Here is a 16,263-nt window from a genome sequence, read left to right as displayed (position 1 = left end):
TAATCTTAGACAGATATTGCTGAAGGCACTACAGACTACCGCTTGATCCCCGGTTCAGCAAGGAGTTCATACATTACTGGAAGAACAGGTCTTTCGATTTGTAGAATCTTGTGATTAGAAATACATCAATTCTTCCTTCATGGGTGTCATCAAAAAGCTGGTCGACACAAACTTGACACACACCGCAGCCCCAGCTGTCATGTATTTACAGCTATGATTGCCAGGCTGATACGTTTCGCTGTTCCAAAGCTGCCATTGAAGTATCGCATTCTGTTGACCGCCCCCCTCGCAAAACGAGGGATTCACAAATCACTTAATTTAGTCGAAGAGACCGAAGCCCATGTCCTCATCAGACTCCTCTTTCTCCTCCTCCTTCTCCTCGGCTTTCTCAGCGGCAGCAGCCGCACCACCAGCAGCGGCGCCGCCTGCAGCAGGCGCAGATGCAGCACCACCAGATGGGACTGAGGCGAGCTTGGTGGTGCCCTCAGCGATTAACTAAATGACGAGAAACAAGTTGGTATCAGTCATTTCATCCAGCAGTAGAGTTATCAACGGAAATGTATTGCTAGGCTAATATAAACGGACCTCGGTAATATTTTTCCCTTCAAGCTCAGCAAGGAGCTTCTCGAGACGCTCAGAGTCAGCATCGATTCCGACGGAACTGAGAACGCTCTTGATATCACTAGCGGAGGGGGAGGTGTTTCCACCCAGGCCGAGGAGGAGGTAAGCTGCGATGTGCTTCATTTTTGAAAATGTGTTTCTCTACGCAGCGAAGGGACCACGAGATTAGTTTCCAGATACGGCCAAAAGCAAAACACAGACTTGCGGACATAATACGTACTTTTGAGAGTTTCCGAACAGGAGAATCAATCGATTTAACCGCGAGTTGGGCGGAGACTGAGACGTCGAGTTCGAGGAGAGTTTGACAATAGTGGTTGGATACGGAAAAAATCAGGGCTGAATCCTTTTCTGCTTGTTGAAGCTCAAAATTTGTTTCGCGGCAAGCGAAAGTGCGTTTAGTCAGCAGCCGGCGCGTGGTACTATGATCGGCAGTGTGTGTCATTAAACATGGCCTCAAACATAACACGTGACTGCCATCCTCACCCGATATTTTGCCCAATCGATGAGCACTTGTTTTTTGGCCTTTGTTTTGGACCAGTTCGGTCTACGTCCGACAGTGAATACAGCTGCCTACCGTCTTCTGTGAAGGCATTCTTTCCTTTCTAGCTTAGTATCAGCAATTTTGGTTTCTTGAATAAGGTTATTTCAGCCTGCCAGCAGATTGCTTCCGAGTCGGTCAGCATGTTTTGTCTGAAGATATTAACATCATGAACCCCTCCAACTTCCTAGTTATCGATGAGCATCTCTCCTACATGACGGTTTCTGATTAAAGTCCCAATATATATCTAGCCACCATGAGCGTTAGTGTCTATATTCATACCTTTACGTATCGTCAAGAGAACAGTTAAACTAACATATATCCTTTCCAGTTCCTTAACTCCGTACTCTCGTCAATCGAGACAGGCGACATTACTTCCACCGCCACTCCTGCAACCCGGAATCCTGCGCCGCGCTCTACTTCTTCGATTTCCAAACCCAGTTCCACTCCATCCTCGAAGGCGCAGGCTGACTCGCGCACTACCCTTGGACAAAAGCGGAGAGCCGAGTACGATGTTCGCCCGAAGGACCATCCTTTTAAAGTCTCGAGGTCTTCGTCGCCCCAAAGATCAACTCCCCGGAAATCGACTCCAACTCAGTCCTTGGATACTAAACTTCGCTCTGCCCCAAGGTCAGGTGCCCCAAACATAACCACAAAGCCGCCATCCACAAGCACCCAGAAAACTGGGCCGCCATCTGCCCTTTCCCCAACTAAGCCACCACCTAAGGGATCTTACGCAGAGATGATGCTTCGAGCCAAAGCCCTCCAAGAGAAAGCTCCTATGCAGCTTGGAATGATTAAACACCACTCTATAGCTAAAGAAAAGCAACTTCAGCAGAAACGAAAGGCAATGGAAGCGAAGGGAAAAGGCCCTGAGGAGGAAAAGAATAAAAAGGGCGGAACGACTACACCAACCAAGGCGCCCAATGCTAATGGACAGCAGATAACCAAATCAAATGCGGGAAGGGCCGCTTTGTTGAAAAGCCGCGGAGAATCTGAATATAAAGGAACTGCCCGACCGCCTTCTACCCCCTCTGCTTCGACGTACAAAGGCACGGCAGGCCTTCCCAGCCGTCATGCATCTAGCCATGGCAGGAGCATGAAGAAGAGTTCTCGTGCAGCCGTACGCGATGAATACTTGGCTACGGACGAAGAGGATGAAGGTGACTTTTGCGATGATTACGATGATGGAGGCTATTATTCCGACGAATCAGCGGACATGGAAGCTGGCTTGATGGACGTTGAAGAGGAAGAACAACGTGCCCTCAGAGCAGCCAAACTCGAGGACGAGAAAGAACGGCTGGCTGAATTGGCGGCCAAGAGAGAGAAAATGGAACGGAAGAAAAAGCTTGATGCTCTTTCTAAGAAGTTTCGGCGCTAACATAATATACTGCATTTGAAGCTCGAGAATCGATCACGGACAAAGGTTTCTTTAATTTTATTTTTTTATCGCTGTTAAATTTGTCAGACCCAAACGGATTTCTGGATTTGGATGGGCGCACTTGGTCCACACGGTATTTGTCTGGCTCCAGATTTCGCAGTTTCTAGAGAAGAGGACGGTTAAACCACCTGGACTGGGGTCCCTATAATTGCTTGGGATCACTCGACCCATGATTTCCTTTCATTTTTCTCTCTTTTTCTTCTTGTTCTGTTTTCTATGGCTTAAGTCCTTTTTAATTGCTTTTCTTTAGAAATTGTTTGTGCCGGATTTTTCGCCCTTCCTCTATTTTTAGTGCGGTTTTCTTTAAGCCTGTTTTCTTTAAGCTGATTCTTTTGCATAGCGAAGCGTGTTTTTAATCCCAATTAACTATTAATTTTAAGATCAACGTGAGACGATTACAGGAATATAGGTTATTGAGAATGGGTATCTTTGTTGTTTAGAGAAGATAATTATTCTGCATCACTTAAATAAGTTCCAATTACTTTCCAACCATTGTTATTTAACCTTGGCAGCTCCTCGTCCGCCACTCGTCTCAAGTTTTGCAATGCGCTCGTAATTGCCATCTTGTTTTTTCGGCGTCCGTCGGCTGTGTTAAAGTCGATCCCATGGTGCATCATGTCGTCGCAAATCGACTGATACTCTGCGTTCAGCAAAAGCTGAAGACCTTGTGTATCATCGTATGTCTCCACAAGTTCATGGAGCAAAGCGTACCAAATCCATGCAAAGTCGGGCTGGAGCTGGTCAAGATGCGGAGTTGGAGGGCTTGCATCGTGATCTTGGGATTGATTGATGCACCGGAGAAGCTTTGCGAGGGCCCATGTATTCCGCTTGCGGATAGGGTGCAGTTGGCTAGGATATAAGACGGGGTCGATATGGAGATACCGGATAACAGCGGCCAGGAACGCGGATTTGTAGCAATTAGCCTCCAGTAGATTCACGATAAATTCATCAAGAAGTTGCGGGAGGGGTTGGCGAGTTATAGGCCAACATTTAGTAGCGTGCAGCAGGCCAAATGCTTCTTCTATTCTTTGAACTGAGGTTCTCACTGTTTCGCCCTGTGTCTTACTCTTTGCGAGAAGTTCACGTGCCTCCCTCTCTTGGGAGGGACAAGAAGGTCCCCCTGGCGTGAGAAACTGGTCTTCACGCGCTGAAGTTCCTTTTAGACATTTAGGACACTTGCACTCGAAAAAATACCGTAGTTGGAGTTCAGTTTGGCGTGTTTTGAGCGGCTCGGTATTATCGGTATAGGAGATGAATATTTCCTCATCTGGAGCAATATCCTGCAACGCCTTCAAATACATCACTTGTCCGTCGAATCCAATATACGCGTTTGGCTCGCAACTGTGATTTATGTATGCCGCAAATGGAAGCAAGCACAATCCGATTCGATCAAAATATTGGTTTGTTAAGGTAAAAGCATTGGTTTCCAACTATACTTCTTGTTAACCGTTCTAGAACCTCTAGTGAAAGGAAGCAAGGAAACATGACTCTACCTTTGCAAAATAGACCACAAGGGTGGATAACTCAACCTCCGTGTTAGAAATTGCCTTCAATGCTTCTGCGCTAACAGTAATCCTATGGGCCTGCTCGCCACCCCTCTCGTCCATCTTGGAAAAGTGGTGTCCAAGCGTTCGGAACACTGCATGATGGGTATCATATATTTCTTTCGAAACCTTATTGTCCGGCTGAGAAATTATTCTAAGAATAGCCCTTGCATTCATTGGCAGAATCCTTGGCTGACACTGTTTATATATCTTGCATTCTTTCTTGTGCGATGCAGCCCAGCTTTCGATTTGACATTTCTGAAAAAGAATAGACATGCGGAAGCGGTATTAACACTTGAACAGGACAAACACTTTACAAAGGAAAGCAAATAGAAAAGGACTCACCGAAACTTACCTTACCGCAATACTTAACAACATGACAGCCAGCACACGCTTTCAATGACAAGTCAGGATTTAACTCGTCACCTACCGTGACGAAGCAATTTGAGCACGTATCATGCAGCCTCGCAGTATCCAAGACGGTGGCGAAGTTGGCGATAATTGCGAAGATGTTGTCCCTGGGCAGTATCTGGGATGTTGCGAATAGCCCTAGCCCCTTGTCTGGAGTTTGTCTGGACTCTGCTCGCGGCTCCTTGCAGGCAATTCCACCTGTGCTGACCATGCTGGGTTTGAGAAATGATGGCAACGGGTTGTCTCCTATTACCCTGCCTTCATTTCTTTCTTCCACGCTTCCTCCCTTTCCTTCCCTTAGTAGTCACGCCCCTATATGATTGCTACAAGGATGTTGGCAAGCTTCGCTTACCCGCGCTTGGCGATGGCGCTTAAGGATCTGGCGTCAATGAGGCGCTAACTGTCAACCTTATTTGACCCTGCTTGAAACAAATTACAAGCTCAATATATTCATCAAAGGAAGGGAGGATAGTATTCAAGTGAGCTTTCCTGCCCATCTACGTACTCTTGTCTCCCTTTTAACTACGAGGAAGCATTAGATTGGATGGTTCTTCGATAATAAATATTGGCTGCAGACCACCCGCCACGCACCAAATGAACCCACATTGCTTTCAACTTCAAGCGTGCATGTAATTCAGGGGATTCGCAATGGAACTTTTGTCTATGCGGATCTAGCAATAAAACTGTTCCTAGGAAAATGGAAAAACAAATTAAAGAACTACAGACTGATGCTGTGCCTTGCAAAACAGGGTGGCTCCACCGTTGACTGGTAAACGGGCATGGAATAGTTAACCTATGATAATTGGCACTGAAACACGCAGACGATGGCAAAACAAAAATAAATCGATCAATATAGCATCAGATACTCAAGCTGTGCTGTATCAGGACAACGCAACACTCCGAAACAATAAATTTGAAAAAAAAGAGGCAAGGCAAAAACGAAAAAAAAAAATGGAAAATGGAAAATGGTAAAAAGGCTGTGAAATCGGGTTTGTCTATGTCATATGAGAACAAGATCGAGTGAAGGGGAAGGTGGAGTTTCAGAAAAAGAAAATCTCCAGAGGCAAGCATGGGTAGATTCGGTTTGCGTGCGGAATTTTAGGAATTTTAAGTGAACGAAATAAAGTGAAAGCGTTCAAAGTAGTGTGATCTACAAGAGCTTGCCGCCGACGAAGTTAGACCAGCTTCGCACTTCGGACGGGATTCCTTCTTTTCGTGGCAGCTTTTCACTCATGCATTGTGCGAAGAGAAGGGCAGTCTGTATGGTAATTTGGGTCAGTGCGAACATTTCAAATAAAAAAAAAAAAAAAGAAAAGAAAAGAAAGCTCCAAACATGTAGGGAATTTATGTCAACTGTTGTTTAACATACCTTTGGCTCCATGAAAAGGGTCACGCCGAAATCGACAGCATTTCGTCGCATAACATAGTCCTCATCAAGCAGAGTCTTTCCGCGGCTCTTAGCAATGTTGAACACGCCTCTAATATCGTACTTCTTGAACACTTCTCGCAGGGCCCGTTTGTCTTTTTTAGGGAACTCAATGACTTCAATATTAATGCCACCTTTCGTAGCGGATTCTAGGTGTTCCTTGACATCTGAGCTGGCTGCGAACAACTTGTATCCCAGAGGACTCAAGTAATCGACAATCTTCGGTAGTTCTGTCATTTCTGAGTCACCACCGAATAGGAGGCCCTCACCTGGTTCAGGCATGCGGAAGTTCATTGTGGATTGTAACGAGGCCCAGTAGGCCTCGACCAGATCTTTGCCGAAACAGGCGATTTCACCTGTACTAGCCATCTCAACTCCAAGGTATGGATCAGCACCAGCTAGACGTGTCCAACTGAATTGGGGGACCTTGGTAGCGAGATAATCACGCTTGACTTCCATAAGATCTGTGGGTTCTGGAATGTCTCTGCCGACGAGCGCCTTCGTTGCAACGTCGATAAAGTTGGTGCCCAAAACCTTGCTGACAAAAGGGAAAGACCGCGAAGCACGGAGGTTGCATTCGATAACTTTGAGAATTGGCTCACCACCCTCCGGATTTTCAGCTTTGATGATCTGCATGTTGAAGGGGCCGGTAATACTCCAGGCTTTCGCAACTTTCTCTGCGATTTCTTTTACACGGGCCATTATGGGTGCTTCGAGGTTCACAGGAGGGAGTACTAAAGTCGCATCGCCAGAGTGAACCCCTGCAGCTTCCACGTGTTCACTTACAGCGTGAACAATAAGCTTGCCAGCAGACGCGACTGCGTCAACGTCGATTTCTTGTGCACCCTCAATGAATTTGGTGATAACAACAGGATGGTCTGGAGAGACTGCGCTGGCAGAGAGAAGCTTCTCCTTCAGCTCATCACGGCTGTGGATGACGCTCATTGCAGCTCCGGAGAGGACATAACTGGGACGGACGAGTACAGGGTAGCCAACAGAGTCAGCAAAAGCCTCAGCTTCAGCAACTGAGCTTAGCTCTTTCCACGCTGGCTGGTCCACACCGATGCTGTCGAGGATCTGGGAGAACTTGTGACGATCTTCAGCCTTGTCGATATCCTTGGGGTCTGTACCAAGGACCTTAGCACCGCCAGTTTCCTGGAGTCGCAGGGCAATGTTCTGAGGTAATTGACCGCCGACTGATACAACGACTCCACTAGCGTTTTCTAGCTCATAAATGTCCATGACACGCTCGTAGCTGAGTTCTTCGAAGTAGAGTTTATCAGCAGTGTCGAAATCAGTGGAATAGGTTTCCGGGTTGAACTTGTTTAATAATTGTTAGCATTTTTTTTGATAGGATTCTTTAAACATATATTTTATGGTACTCCGGGTTGCAGAGGCATCACTCTGGTCTTTCCAGGCAACCGGCATAACGAGCTGAAAAATGGTTCCCGCAGAAAATACAAAAGGTGTCATAGTGATTAAACAGTCTCCACGAGAAGGAATGAAGACGATAATGAGCCCGAAGAGAGCACCAAGACGGGATGGGATTGGTGAGGGATAGCGTGGCTGAGGGGTTGGGATGGTTTGGGGGGAAGGGTTTCATTGGGGGGAGGGTGAAAATTATTGTACGTACATTAATCATAACAGTCTTTTTGCCCATGTTTCTCAAGGAAAGGGCTGCGTTAACCGCGCACCAATCGAATTCCACGGAGCTTCCAATACGGTACACACCACTTCCCAAGATTATGGTTCCATGATCATCGAAAGTAACATCATGTGATGTGGCATTGTAGGTGGTGTAAAGATAGTTGGTATCGGCCGGGAACTCAGCGGCAAGGGTGTCAATCTTTTTAACCCAGGGCCTGATACCGAAGCTTTTTCTCCTTGCACGAACATCATCCTCAGTAGAGCCGACACACAAGGCGATTTGCTTATCAGAGAAGCCCATCTTCTTCGCCTTAAGCATCATATCTTTCTGGATTCCAAACAAACTGCCAATTTCCTTAAGCGTGTTTTGTAGAGAGACGATATTTTGTAGCTTGTATAAAAACCACTTATCGATCTTGGTCAGTTCGTGCACCTTGTCAACAGAATAATTCTCATGAAGCATCGCCTGTCCGACAGCAAGCCATCGACGATCAGTAGGGCTCTTGAGGACATCATCGAGATCTTCGAACTTGTCGCCCTGGAAGCCAACGTACTTGGGGTCAATTTGGCGGATAGCCTTCTGGAAGGATTCCTCAAAGGTACGACCAATTGCCATGACTTCTCCAACGGATTTCATGGAGCTGCCAATGTCGCGCTTCACATGTTGGAATTTACTCAGATCCCATCTGGGGATCTTAGTTACAATGTAATCCAAACTAGGTTCGAAATTAGCGGTCGTAGTCTTTGTCACCGCATTAGGAAGTTCAGGTAGTGTATGACCAAGTCCAATTTTGGCCGCCGTATAAGCAAGAGGATATCCAGTTGCCTTAGAAGCCAGAGCTGAGGACCGGGATAGACGGGCGTTGACCTCAATGACTCTATAATCAAGCCCATCAGGCTGAAGCGCATACTGGACATTGCACTCCCCAACAACTCCCAGGTGGCGAACGATCTTAATGGCAGCTGTCCGGAGCATGTGGTACTCTTCATCGGAAAGAGTTTGGCTGGGTGCAACAACGATACTGTCTCCAGTATGGATTCCCAGAGGGTCAAAGTTCTCCATATTACAAACCGTGATGCAGTTATTAGCAGCATCACGGACCACCTCATATTCAACTTCCTTCCAGCCCTTGAGAGACTTTTCTACCAGAATCTGTGGTGCCAAAGTCAACGAGCGGGATGACAGGTTCTTGAGCTCTTCAGCATTATTCGCAAAACCTGATCCAAGTCCACCAAGCGCATACGCTGACCGAACGATAATGGGATAGCCGATCTTCTCAGCAGCCTCCAATGCCTCATCAACGCTGTTGACAGCAACTGATTCCGCAATTGGGATGTTAATTTCGTTCAATGCCTTGGCGAAAAGGTCACGGTCTTCGCTGACTTCCAGAGTCCGAATGCTGGTTCCAAGGACTTTGACTCCATAACGATCAAAGACACCCATGCGGTTCATCTGGACGCCCAGATTAAGAGCGGTTTGGCCTCCAAAAGTCAAGAATATTCCGTCTGGCTGCTCTCTTTCAATAACATGGGTAACATATTCTGGTGTAACCGGGAGATAGTACACCTCATCCGCGAGCTTGTGGTCCGTTTGAATTGTGGCAATGTTAGGGTTAATCAGAACGGATTCAACACCAGCCTCTTTGAGGGCTTTGAGTGCTTGAGAGCCTGTTCAAAGACAATAATAGAAAAGTAAAATTGTTAGCTGTATGGGTCAATTGAAACCTCAATCCTCCCCCAATATTGCAATGCCCACTTAAACTGTATCGAATTCGCGGAATACAGCCCATAAAATCCGTTCCCAGAACCATTGAAAAGCTCAATTGTCTTGCGCACACATTATCCTGTGGAGGGGTGACTGGATGAACACGCACGCATTCATGGCCGATGCGCTCCGCACTACGTCAAAAACAAAAGCACATACCAGAATAGTCAAATTCACCCGCCTGTCCAATACTCAATCCACCGCTCCCAATCACCAGGACTTTTTTCACATCAACCAGTTGGCCCGAGCCCTGAATGGCTCCGCTTGCCAAATAAGCCTTTGCGCTCGGAGCTTCCTGGCCCGTAACCGCAGCCAGCTTCTTCAACGAGTTCGAAAACGCCCTCTTGGAGCCTCGCCATGCGGGGAGCTGTTGCGATTGTTGCAAAGAGGACGGCCCGGAATATAGGGGGTTTTTTGAAGAAGGGAGAGTCTGAACGGTGGAAAATGTGCGGAGAGATGACGGCACGACTTCAGAGGACAAGCATCGTTGTCGGAGCAAGGAGGAGACTGTCCGCTGCCCGCATCGGGCTGGGAACGTCATTGAGAGCGCTGCGCGTAGCGCAGGGGGACTGAGAATGCGGAAGGTTTGTTAGTAAACTAGGGAAGTAAGGCAAGGAATGCGGAATTGAATGAGCTTTAAGGGAAGTGTAGTGGAGAGGGAATTGAAGAGAGGAAATCAGTTATTTTTCAGTTTTCGAGTTTTTCGAACTTTTTTTTTTTTTTTTTTTTTTTTGGGCGGGAAAGTCTTTGTTTGGGTGGACTTTTAGCGCCGTGACTCATTCGTTATGGATTCCACCGAGGGGAGCTCGGCGTAGCCCAAGAACAATTGGAACTGTTAAACATATATGCATATACATATTGATCATAGTAAAACGGAGTGTCAGGTCGGATTCATTTCTTGCGTGTAAATTGCAGTTGTTGACTGAATTATCTTCCCATTTCGAACATCTACCTCAATACATAGCTTAAAGCTAGGATCCAGGACCTATCTCCAAAACGATGGAAAAAACACCTTAGATCCAGATTTCTCCGTGACACAGCGCTCATTGCTATCGATCATTTTCGTGATTCATGAATTATCATCTCTATGTATCCCACCCGTCACACTTCATCCATCACCAATGACTCCAACTTTCCCATTCAAACCTGACCATGGGCCTTTTGGCATATTCTCCGATCGACAATGTCGTCCTCCTCTACCCCGAGAAAATCGGCTTTCCGAGGCCCAGATATCTCCATCATCCTCTTTCTTTTCCTCCTTACCAGCCGTTGCCTCCTCATAGTCCTGGTTCATGAGCTCATACATTTCCTTCAACATATCTTCTGTCTTTCGTGCCAATTCTGTCCCGAAATTCACCCTATCTTCTACATATCCATTCGTAGCATCCCGTGCTTCCCTGGCAGCAAATGACCAGGCCTCTGCACGGGTGACGATCTCCGGAGTGTCACTTGGGCTTGTTGGGCTAGCGAGAGAAGTTGAGCGACTATTTATCGCGGCAACTGCATGTCTAAATCGCGGTTGTCTCGCAAGAATGGGGTACTCCGGAAGCAGATGGCTTTCTTCCTGCAGACGATCGAACATCCGGCACGTAGTCCACTTCTCTTTAGCAAGAAGGGCAGATAAATAGGCCTTTTGCGTAGAAGGTGCTTTCTGGGCTTTTGACAAGGGCAGCAAATGCTCCGACACATATGGGAACAGTAAAGCAAGGTCCGGAGTGGATGCACTCTGTTGTTTCCCCTGAGGCTGACATCGGCGTTGTGATGTTTGGAGCCCAGCCGGGAAATGTTGAGACGCTGTAGATACAACTGATATTAAGGATTTTCGAGCGTTAACGTAGGAAGCGTATTGCTGTTGGATCAAGGATTTAGTCTCCCCCAAAACACGAACATTCTCGGCGTCTGACGCATCAATCGCAGCTTGGTCCTCAATAGGGTCTTGCTCATCGATTGACGAAGAGATAACTAATTTCTCTTCTACCCAACGTACCAATTCCGCATGCGTACGTCTCAGCGCTCCTAGCTTTTTTCTTGTCGGAACTGCTTTCTCACCATCCGCTAGGCGTTGGCTGTTCAGCTTCTCAAGGAGCCTCTTCTCAATATCCGCTTGATGCTTCGCACGGAGTACCGCTTTTTCCAAGTTGTTAAGCAGGGTTTCCGAATCTGATCTGTTGCCACCTGAACTCCCCGAGGTTGGGTTAGAATGCGCTATCAAGTTTTGAGCAGCCTGGCGAGATATCGCTTGCTCCTTGGCAAGTTCAAGGTACCCGGCTTGCCCAGCTTCCATTTTGTTCAGCTCTTCCAAGTAGTGTTGAAAAATCTGTATTTTCCCATGTTCTCGTCGGCTTCGTAGAAGTCCCAAGTATGTCTGCAATTCAGCACCCTTTGTCTCTAGTCTCTCACCATCACCAGCGGATGCGGAAGAGTGTATATCTTGTTTGTGAGACAATATCTCCCGAAGCACATCATTGTACTCTCTCTTCGCAGTTAGGTTAGCTTGCAAGGCCTTGAGATACTGAGCGCGAAGTCCATTGTTCAATTCCGGTGGAATTCGCTTCACGTTGGTAGCATTATGTGGAGCGCAGAGGCTGATGTGAAACCCTGGAGAGTCGCCCGCAAATTCGATATGATTCTTCACATAGAGGGTCAAAGCCTGTCGAATACGTAAGGCCTCCTGGCGAGTTTTCGTGTACTGGAGGATTGGCTTTGCGAATTGCGGCGGTCCTGTTGTCTCCGCGAGTTTTTGGTCTCGCACCATATCAGAAATGTATATATAGTATGTGCTCAAAAACGATGGTGTTTATAACTAAAATATGCACACCCGAAACATATTTATGAGTCTACTCATCACATTCAAGCCTTGTATCACAATGAGATGTGAACCTACGAGAAACAGGGTTGGAGGCTGGTGGTTTGTTGAGCTTTTACCTTTTCCAGACAATCCCAGCTGATTTTCGTCTTGGCGCGAGTGACAGCCCTCACCACATCAATAAGCATCTCGCATCTCTCAGGCAATTGAACCAACTTCTCCCTCTCAGAGCGCGGCATGGTGAGCGTCTCCAGTGTCGGTTTCTTTACATTTAGAGCAATTGGGAAAATGGGTGCTGCGTCAACTATTTCTCACCCTCCTCCCTCCGAGCTCCTTGATTTTGATTGCCAATGCCATTTTCATGCAGCCAACGACAACATTCACTTCGGCCACCAACAGCCAACAGCTGGTGGCTAAATACGATATGTGCAAGGGTGCAACCGATTAGTTTCAATAATGCCCTTCGACTATTCAAAACGGTGAATTTTGCCCAGATATATCACTCAGCCTTGCCTGAAATATTTGTGCTTCCATGCAGTCAAGAACGTGTTAAATCCGCCAGCCGGGATTGCGATTTTTAGTTCCCACGATACGGTGTCGCTCAAGATGCGATTTTCGCTTGGTACAGGTCAAGATAAAGCGAATTTAGCACATCACCTGCGTTTACGAGCTTGGGCTGCCACAATGACACCGTTGGCAATCGAAAACTCGCCAAATTTGTGGTGAGCAACGCGCTAGGGGAATGGCGATCGATCCCTAGCAATTGGCGGTGCAGTGACAGAGTATTTTTATCTGAAGGTTTCCGCTTGTTGGTCCACGTAAGATTGCAGGATTTCAAAGTTAAGTTACCAGCGAATTGCTGCCACTCCGGAGTACCATGGCCCCATTTTCCCCTACGTATCTCAGCCTCGGTCCCCGGTTGACAGACTAGTGGAAGACAGCTCTCAGGATTTTTGTTCTGAATACCCCAGGTTACCATGCACCGTACAGATCTGTACGCACTGGGTTTGGTTGGTTTTAACCACTTGCCACACGTTGACGCTTTCTTTCCTTTTTCCGTTCCCGCTAATTCTTGCATGGCCGATGCCTGAGCACCACGACCACCGATATACCCCTTACAAAGTGCAACTCCGCTTGGCAAAGACTCAAAAGGGCAACAACCACGATCCGATCAAATGAATTTTATAACTCGCCCATGTTCAAACCCATGGATATTTGAACGAATCCTGATCCATATCAATGCCAGTGAAGAAGTGTCAAATCGGTTTGGCGCCTATGTTCCTCCCAGTGGCGTCGGAGCTAATGGAGCCGACTTGTTTTCTCCTCATATCCTCCAGAGGCTTGACACGCCCACCTCGCATTCTCAGGCTCGTCTCAGGTGGCGAAATGTGGAATCCAAAAAAGCCATTCTCCGACTATCGTTCATCCAGATTGGTTATCGTTCAGCATATCACGTACTAATGCATCCCTACCAATAACGGACCACAGCGCTGGCACCCCTAGATCCGAGTGATAGTTGGTCAATTGGACATTATGGCTGTTTAAATCTACGCCAACTTCATTTGTCATTCTTCCCCGTCAGTTGCAAATCCTTGCAGCGCTGCAAGGATTAGTGTCAGATCGATCAGGCCCGGGCACAAACCTAAATAATTTTCGATTCAATCCCATATTTGCTTATAAGTACCGAAAGGGACGACGAATTCAGACTGGGACTGCTTGTGGAGTTTCGTGCTCAAGAAATATGTGAACTATTGATCATTAATTTTGTGGTACAGAGTACAGATTCACCATTACATTCACCACCACGGTCTGTTTTCCGACACATCGTGTACTCATGAGGTGCTCTCAATGTAGAGTGTTATAGTCTCTGTGGTACCGCGAGCGACGCTCCTTCGATCCTTTTCAATCTAGTTAAAAAACTCTTTGATCATACCTTCCTTCAACTTAGATCGAAGGATCAAGATCAATTTGAACCTGGTAAGCCAAAGCAGAATAGAAAGTGAACAAAACGCAGTCCATGATGCAGCGCATTGACGATCGGCTTGCTCGCCATGACCTAAAGCTTTCCTCGAGCGAAGCACTGCTTTCGCGCAGATACAGACGCTCGATAACGGCTGGAATGGACCCTTCTGAACTCTCGATTGTTACAGTCCAGCTCTCCGCATCAGAAGGAAAGTATCCATCTCGAACTAGATCAGCACAGACGACCAATATCAGATTCGCCGATTCCCTCCCCGTTAGACGCCCTGACAAGCCACGCACACGGTTGGAGAACCCATACGCTCCTCCTAAATCTCAGTACAATCCGCATCCTCACGTCCAATCTATGATTATCAGGAAATCAAGGAGTTTCACCCCACCATCAATTCCTACGGACTTATCGTCTCGAAGTATTACACCGTCTCCGTCAGGATCTCCAAAGCCACTACCTCACTATCCTCAAGAGCCGTCCAAAAACAGACAAAACGAGATGAACAACTTCAAGAAACCCTCTTCCCCGCCCCTAGTTGCAAGCGATGCCAGCAGTAATGCCAGCGCAACCAGCATCAATAGCAGTAGCAACAGCAGTACTAGCACACAGGTTACCGAGCCCACAATCAAAACCGAAAACCAATGCGTGAACCCTATCGTAAAACCAATCGCACCTGAGTCGCCCTCCAAAGACAAAAACATACCAGGCCCCTCAAAGCAGCTGCGGATGAAGAAAAACCTCATCCCTCCGCTCACCAAAGTCCACTTCTCCTGCTACCAATCACACCGGTACTTAGCGCCTTCAAACAACGTCGTCTACCCCGTTCCGTGCATGACATGTCTAAATGACGACCAATTGATCCGTTGGCGATGTACGTTCTGCTGTCTGCGGATCTGCGGGGATTGCTTGCAGACGATAGAGAAGTGCAAGCGCCGCTCGCTCAAGGAACTTATGGAATCCCTAGTGGCGGCGCTGGAGAGTGCCGAGAGTTCATGAAGAAATTCGACAGTTTTCTATTGGTTTAGTACCCTTTTTTTTGCGTTTTCGCTTTTTCTTTCTTTGGCCTTTTCTTGTTCTGGTTTTGGCTTCTACTTTTCTATTTGCCTGCCCGCTTACGAGTGAGTGATTGCTACTCAATTAATTGGCTGAAGGTGGAAAGAAACCGAGTAAGAGAGCACCTTGTAAGCGGGAAAATGGCAAGGCAGTTTTTGGCTGGAGAAGGGTCAAAAATACCCTCGATGAGGGCATTCGTGACAGTAGCAGCTAAGCTTTCTATTCCTCTTCAACGAACTCCATTCTGTTTATTTCATTTATTTTTTCCTCTTTGTCAGGAAATGTTTGTTGGCGTTTGGCGATCCGGTTGACCCTGTTAGAAAAAAGCATGGCGCGAGTATGCATAATTGTGTGCATCGATTTGCCGTTGTCAAGGTTTTGATACTCATTGCCTTTTTTTGTTTACTTTTATTCTCTTTATCCGTGGAATTTTAGTTCCTTAATGTCCCTCACATTTTCATGCCCCCACGTCCAGCACAAATGCATTCCCACCTTACGCCCCTGCCATTCTTTGCTACCCTTTGTTTGGTCAGTATTAATATGGACTCTTGCATATTCTTCCTTAAACTAGATGGATAGTCGCTGCTCCCAGAGGCATTCGAGCCTGCGATAATAAAAGTCAATAGCTTAATACCTTGCATATACGAATAGGTTTCTCAGCTGATGGCCTCAATCTTCTCGAATTGGGAAGAAATGGAGTCGACATAAAATCAAAACCCCTAGACCATATTTCAATTATTAACAGGGACCTTTAACTACTTACAAGAATAGTGGAAACCCGTTCATCTGCTTTTATTCGTGCTCTGTACGCGCCGCTCTCAGAAAATCTGGCTTACGACTTCGGAATCAGAATATACAACGCACATGAACTAATTCAACAGGGTCATTCCCTTTGATAAACCATGCGACATGTCAGCACCCAGGGAAACAGGAAATAATATAACCATTCCAGCTTACAACAGGGGATGTCGAATATGGAGCAAACGCTGTACGCTTCCTTTCCCAAACCCCCGTTATCTAGATAACAGTGCAAACGGGC

The 16,263-nt window shown here is 46.9% G+C and overlaps 7 protein-coding genes across 7 annotated transcripts; 2 read left to right on the top strand and 5 right to left on the bottom strand.

Annotated features, from left to right (window-relative positions):
- Positions 1-73: 73 nt before the first annotated feature.
- Positions 74-1,063, bottom strand: HCBG_01773 (60S acidic ribosomal protein P2; the record flags this gene model as incomplete). The annotated part of the gene is made up of 3 exons (XM_045428822.1): positions 74-495; positions 586-762; positions 842-1,063. 3 exons carry the CDS (start codon positions 1,061-1,063, stop codon positions 319-321), a joined length of 576 nt encoding a protein of 191 aa, XP_045290608.1.
- Positions 1,064-1,415: 352 nt separating this feature from the next.
- Positions 1,416-2,540, top strand: HCBG_01772 (uncharacterized protein; the record flags this gene model as incomplete). The annotated part of the gene is made up of 2 exons (XM_045428821.1): positions 1,416-1,421; positions 1,491-2,540. 2 exons carry the CDS (start codon positions 1,416-1,418, stop codon positions 2,538-2,540), a joined length of 1,056 nt encoding a protein of 351 aa, XP_045290607.1.
- A 274-nt stretch (positions 2,541-2,814) lies between these two features.
- HCBG_01771 (MYND finger family protein) lies at positions 2,815-4,766 on the bottom strand (the record flags this gene model as incomplete). Its single annotated transcript, XM_045428820.1, has 3 exons — positions 2,815-4,030; positions 4,094-4,402; positions 4,500-4,766. The coding sequence occupies 3 exons, from the start codon at positions 4,764-4,766 to the stop codon at positions 3,050-3,052; spliced, it is 1,557 nt and encodes a 518-aa protein (XP_045290606.1).
- A 939-nt stretch (positions 4,767-5,705) lies between these two features.
- On the bottom strand, positions 5,706-9,986 carry HCBG_01770 (carbamoyl-phosphate synthase; the record flags this gene model as incomplete). The annotated part of the gene is made up of 4 exons (XM_045428819.1): positions 5,706-5,813; positions 5,925-7,301; positions 7,615-9,296; positions 9,553-9,986. 4 exons carry the CDS (start codon positions 9,932-9,934, stop codon positions 5,706-5,708), a joined length of 3,549 nt encoding a protein of 1,182 aa, XP_045290605.1.
- Positions 9,987-10,442: 456 nt separating this feature from the next.
- HCBG_01769 (uncharacterized protein) lies at positions 10,443-12,265 on the bottom strand (the record flags this gene model as incomplete). The annotated part of the gene is made up of 1 exon (XM_045428818.1): positions 10,443-12,265. One exon carries the CDS (start codon positions 12,146-12,148, stop codon positions 10,502-10,504), a length of 1,647 nt encoding a protein of 548 aa, XP_045290604.1.
- A 1,124-nt stretch (positions 12,266-13,389) lies between these two features.
- Positions 13,390-15,865, top strand: HCBG_01767 (uncharacterized protein; the record flags this gene model as incomplete). The annotated part of the gene is made up of 2 exons (XM_045428816.1): positions 13,390-14,176; positions 14,262-15,865. One exon carries the CDS (start codon positions 14,319-14,321, stop codon positions 15,165-15,167), a length of 849 nt encoding a protein of 282 aa, XP_045290603.1.
- Positions 13,456-14,035, bottom strand: HCBG_01768 (uncharacterized protein; the record flags this gene model as incomplete). Its single annotated transcript, XM_045428817.1, has 4 exons — positions 13,456-13,614; positions 13,658-13,755; positions 13,884-13,947; positions 13,988-14,035. 4 exons carry the CDS (start codon positions 14,033-14,035, stop codon positions 13,456-13,458), a joined length of 369 nt encoding a protein of 122 aa, XP_045290602.1.
- Positions 15,866-16,263: the final 398 nt, after the last annotated feature.

The sequence above is a fragment of the Histoplasma capsulatum genome (assembly GCF_000150115.1).
Source record: "Histoplasma capsulatum G186AR genomic scaffold supercont2.2, whole genome shotgun sequence".
NCBI classification, from domain to species: Eukaryota; Fungi; Ascomycota; class Eurotiomycetes; order Onygenales; family Ajellomycetaceae; genus Histoplasma; species Histoplasma capsulatum.
Note: the sequence above shows the minus strand (reverse complement) of the source record. Positions and strands in the feature narration are given on the sequence as shown.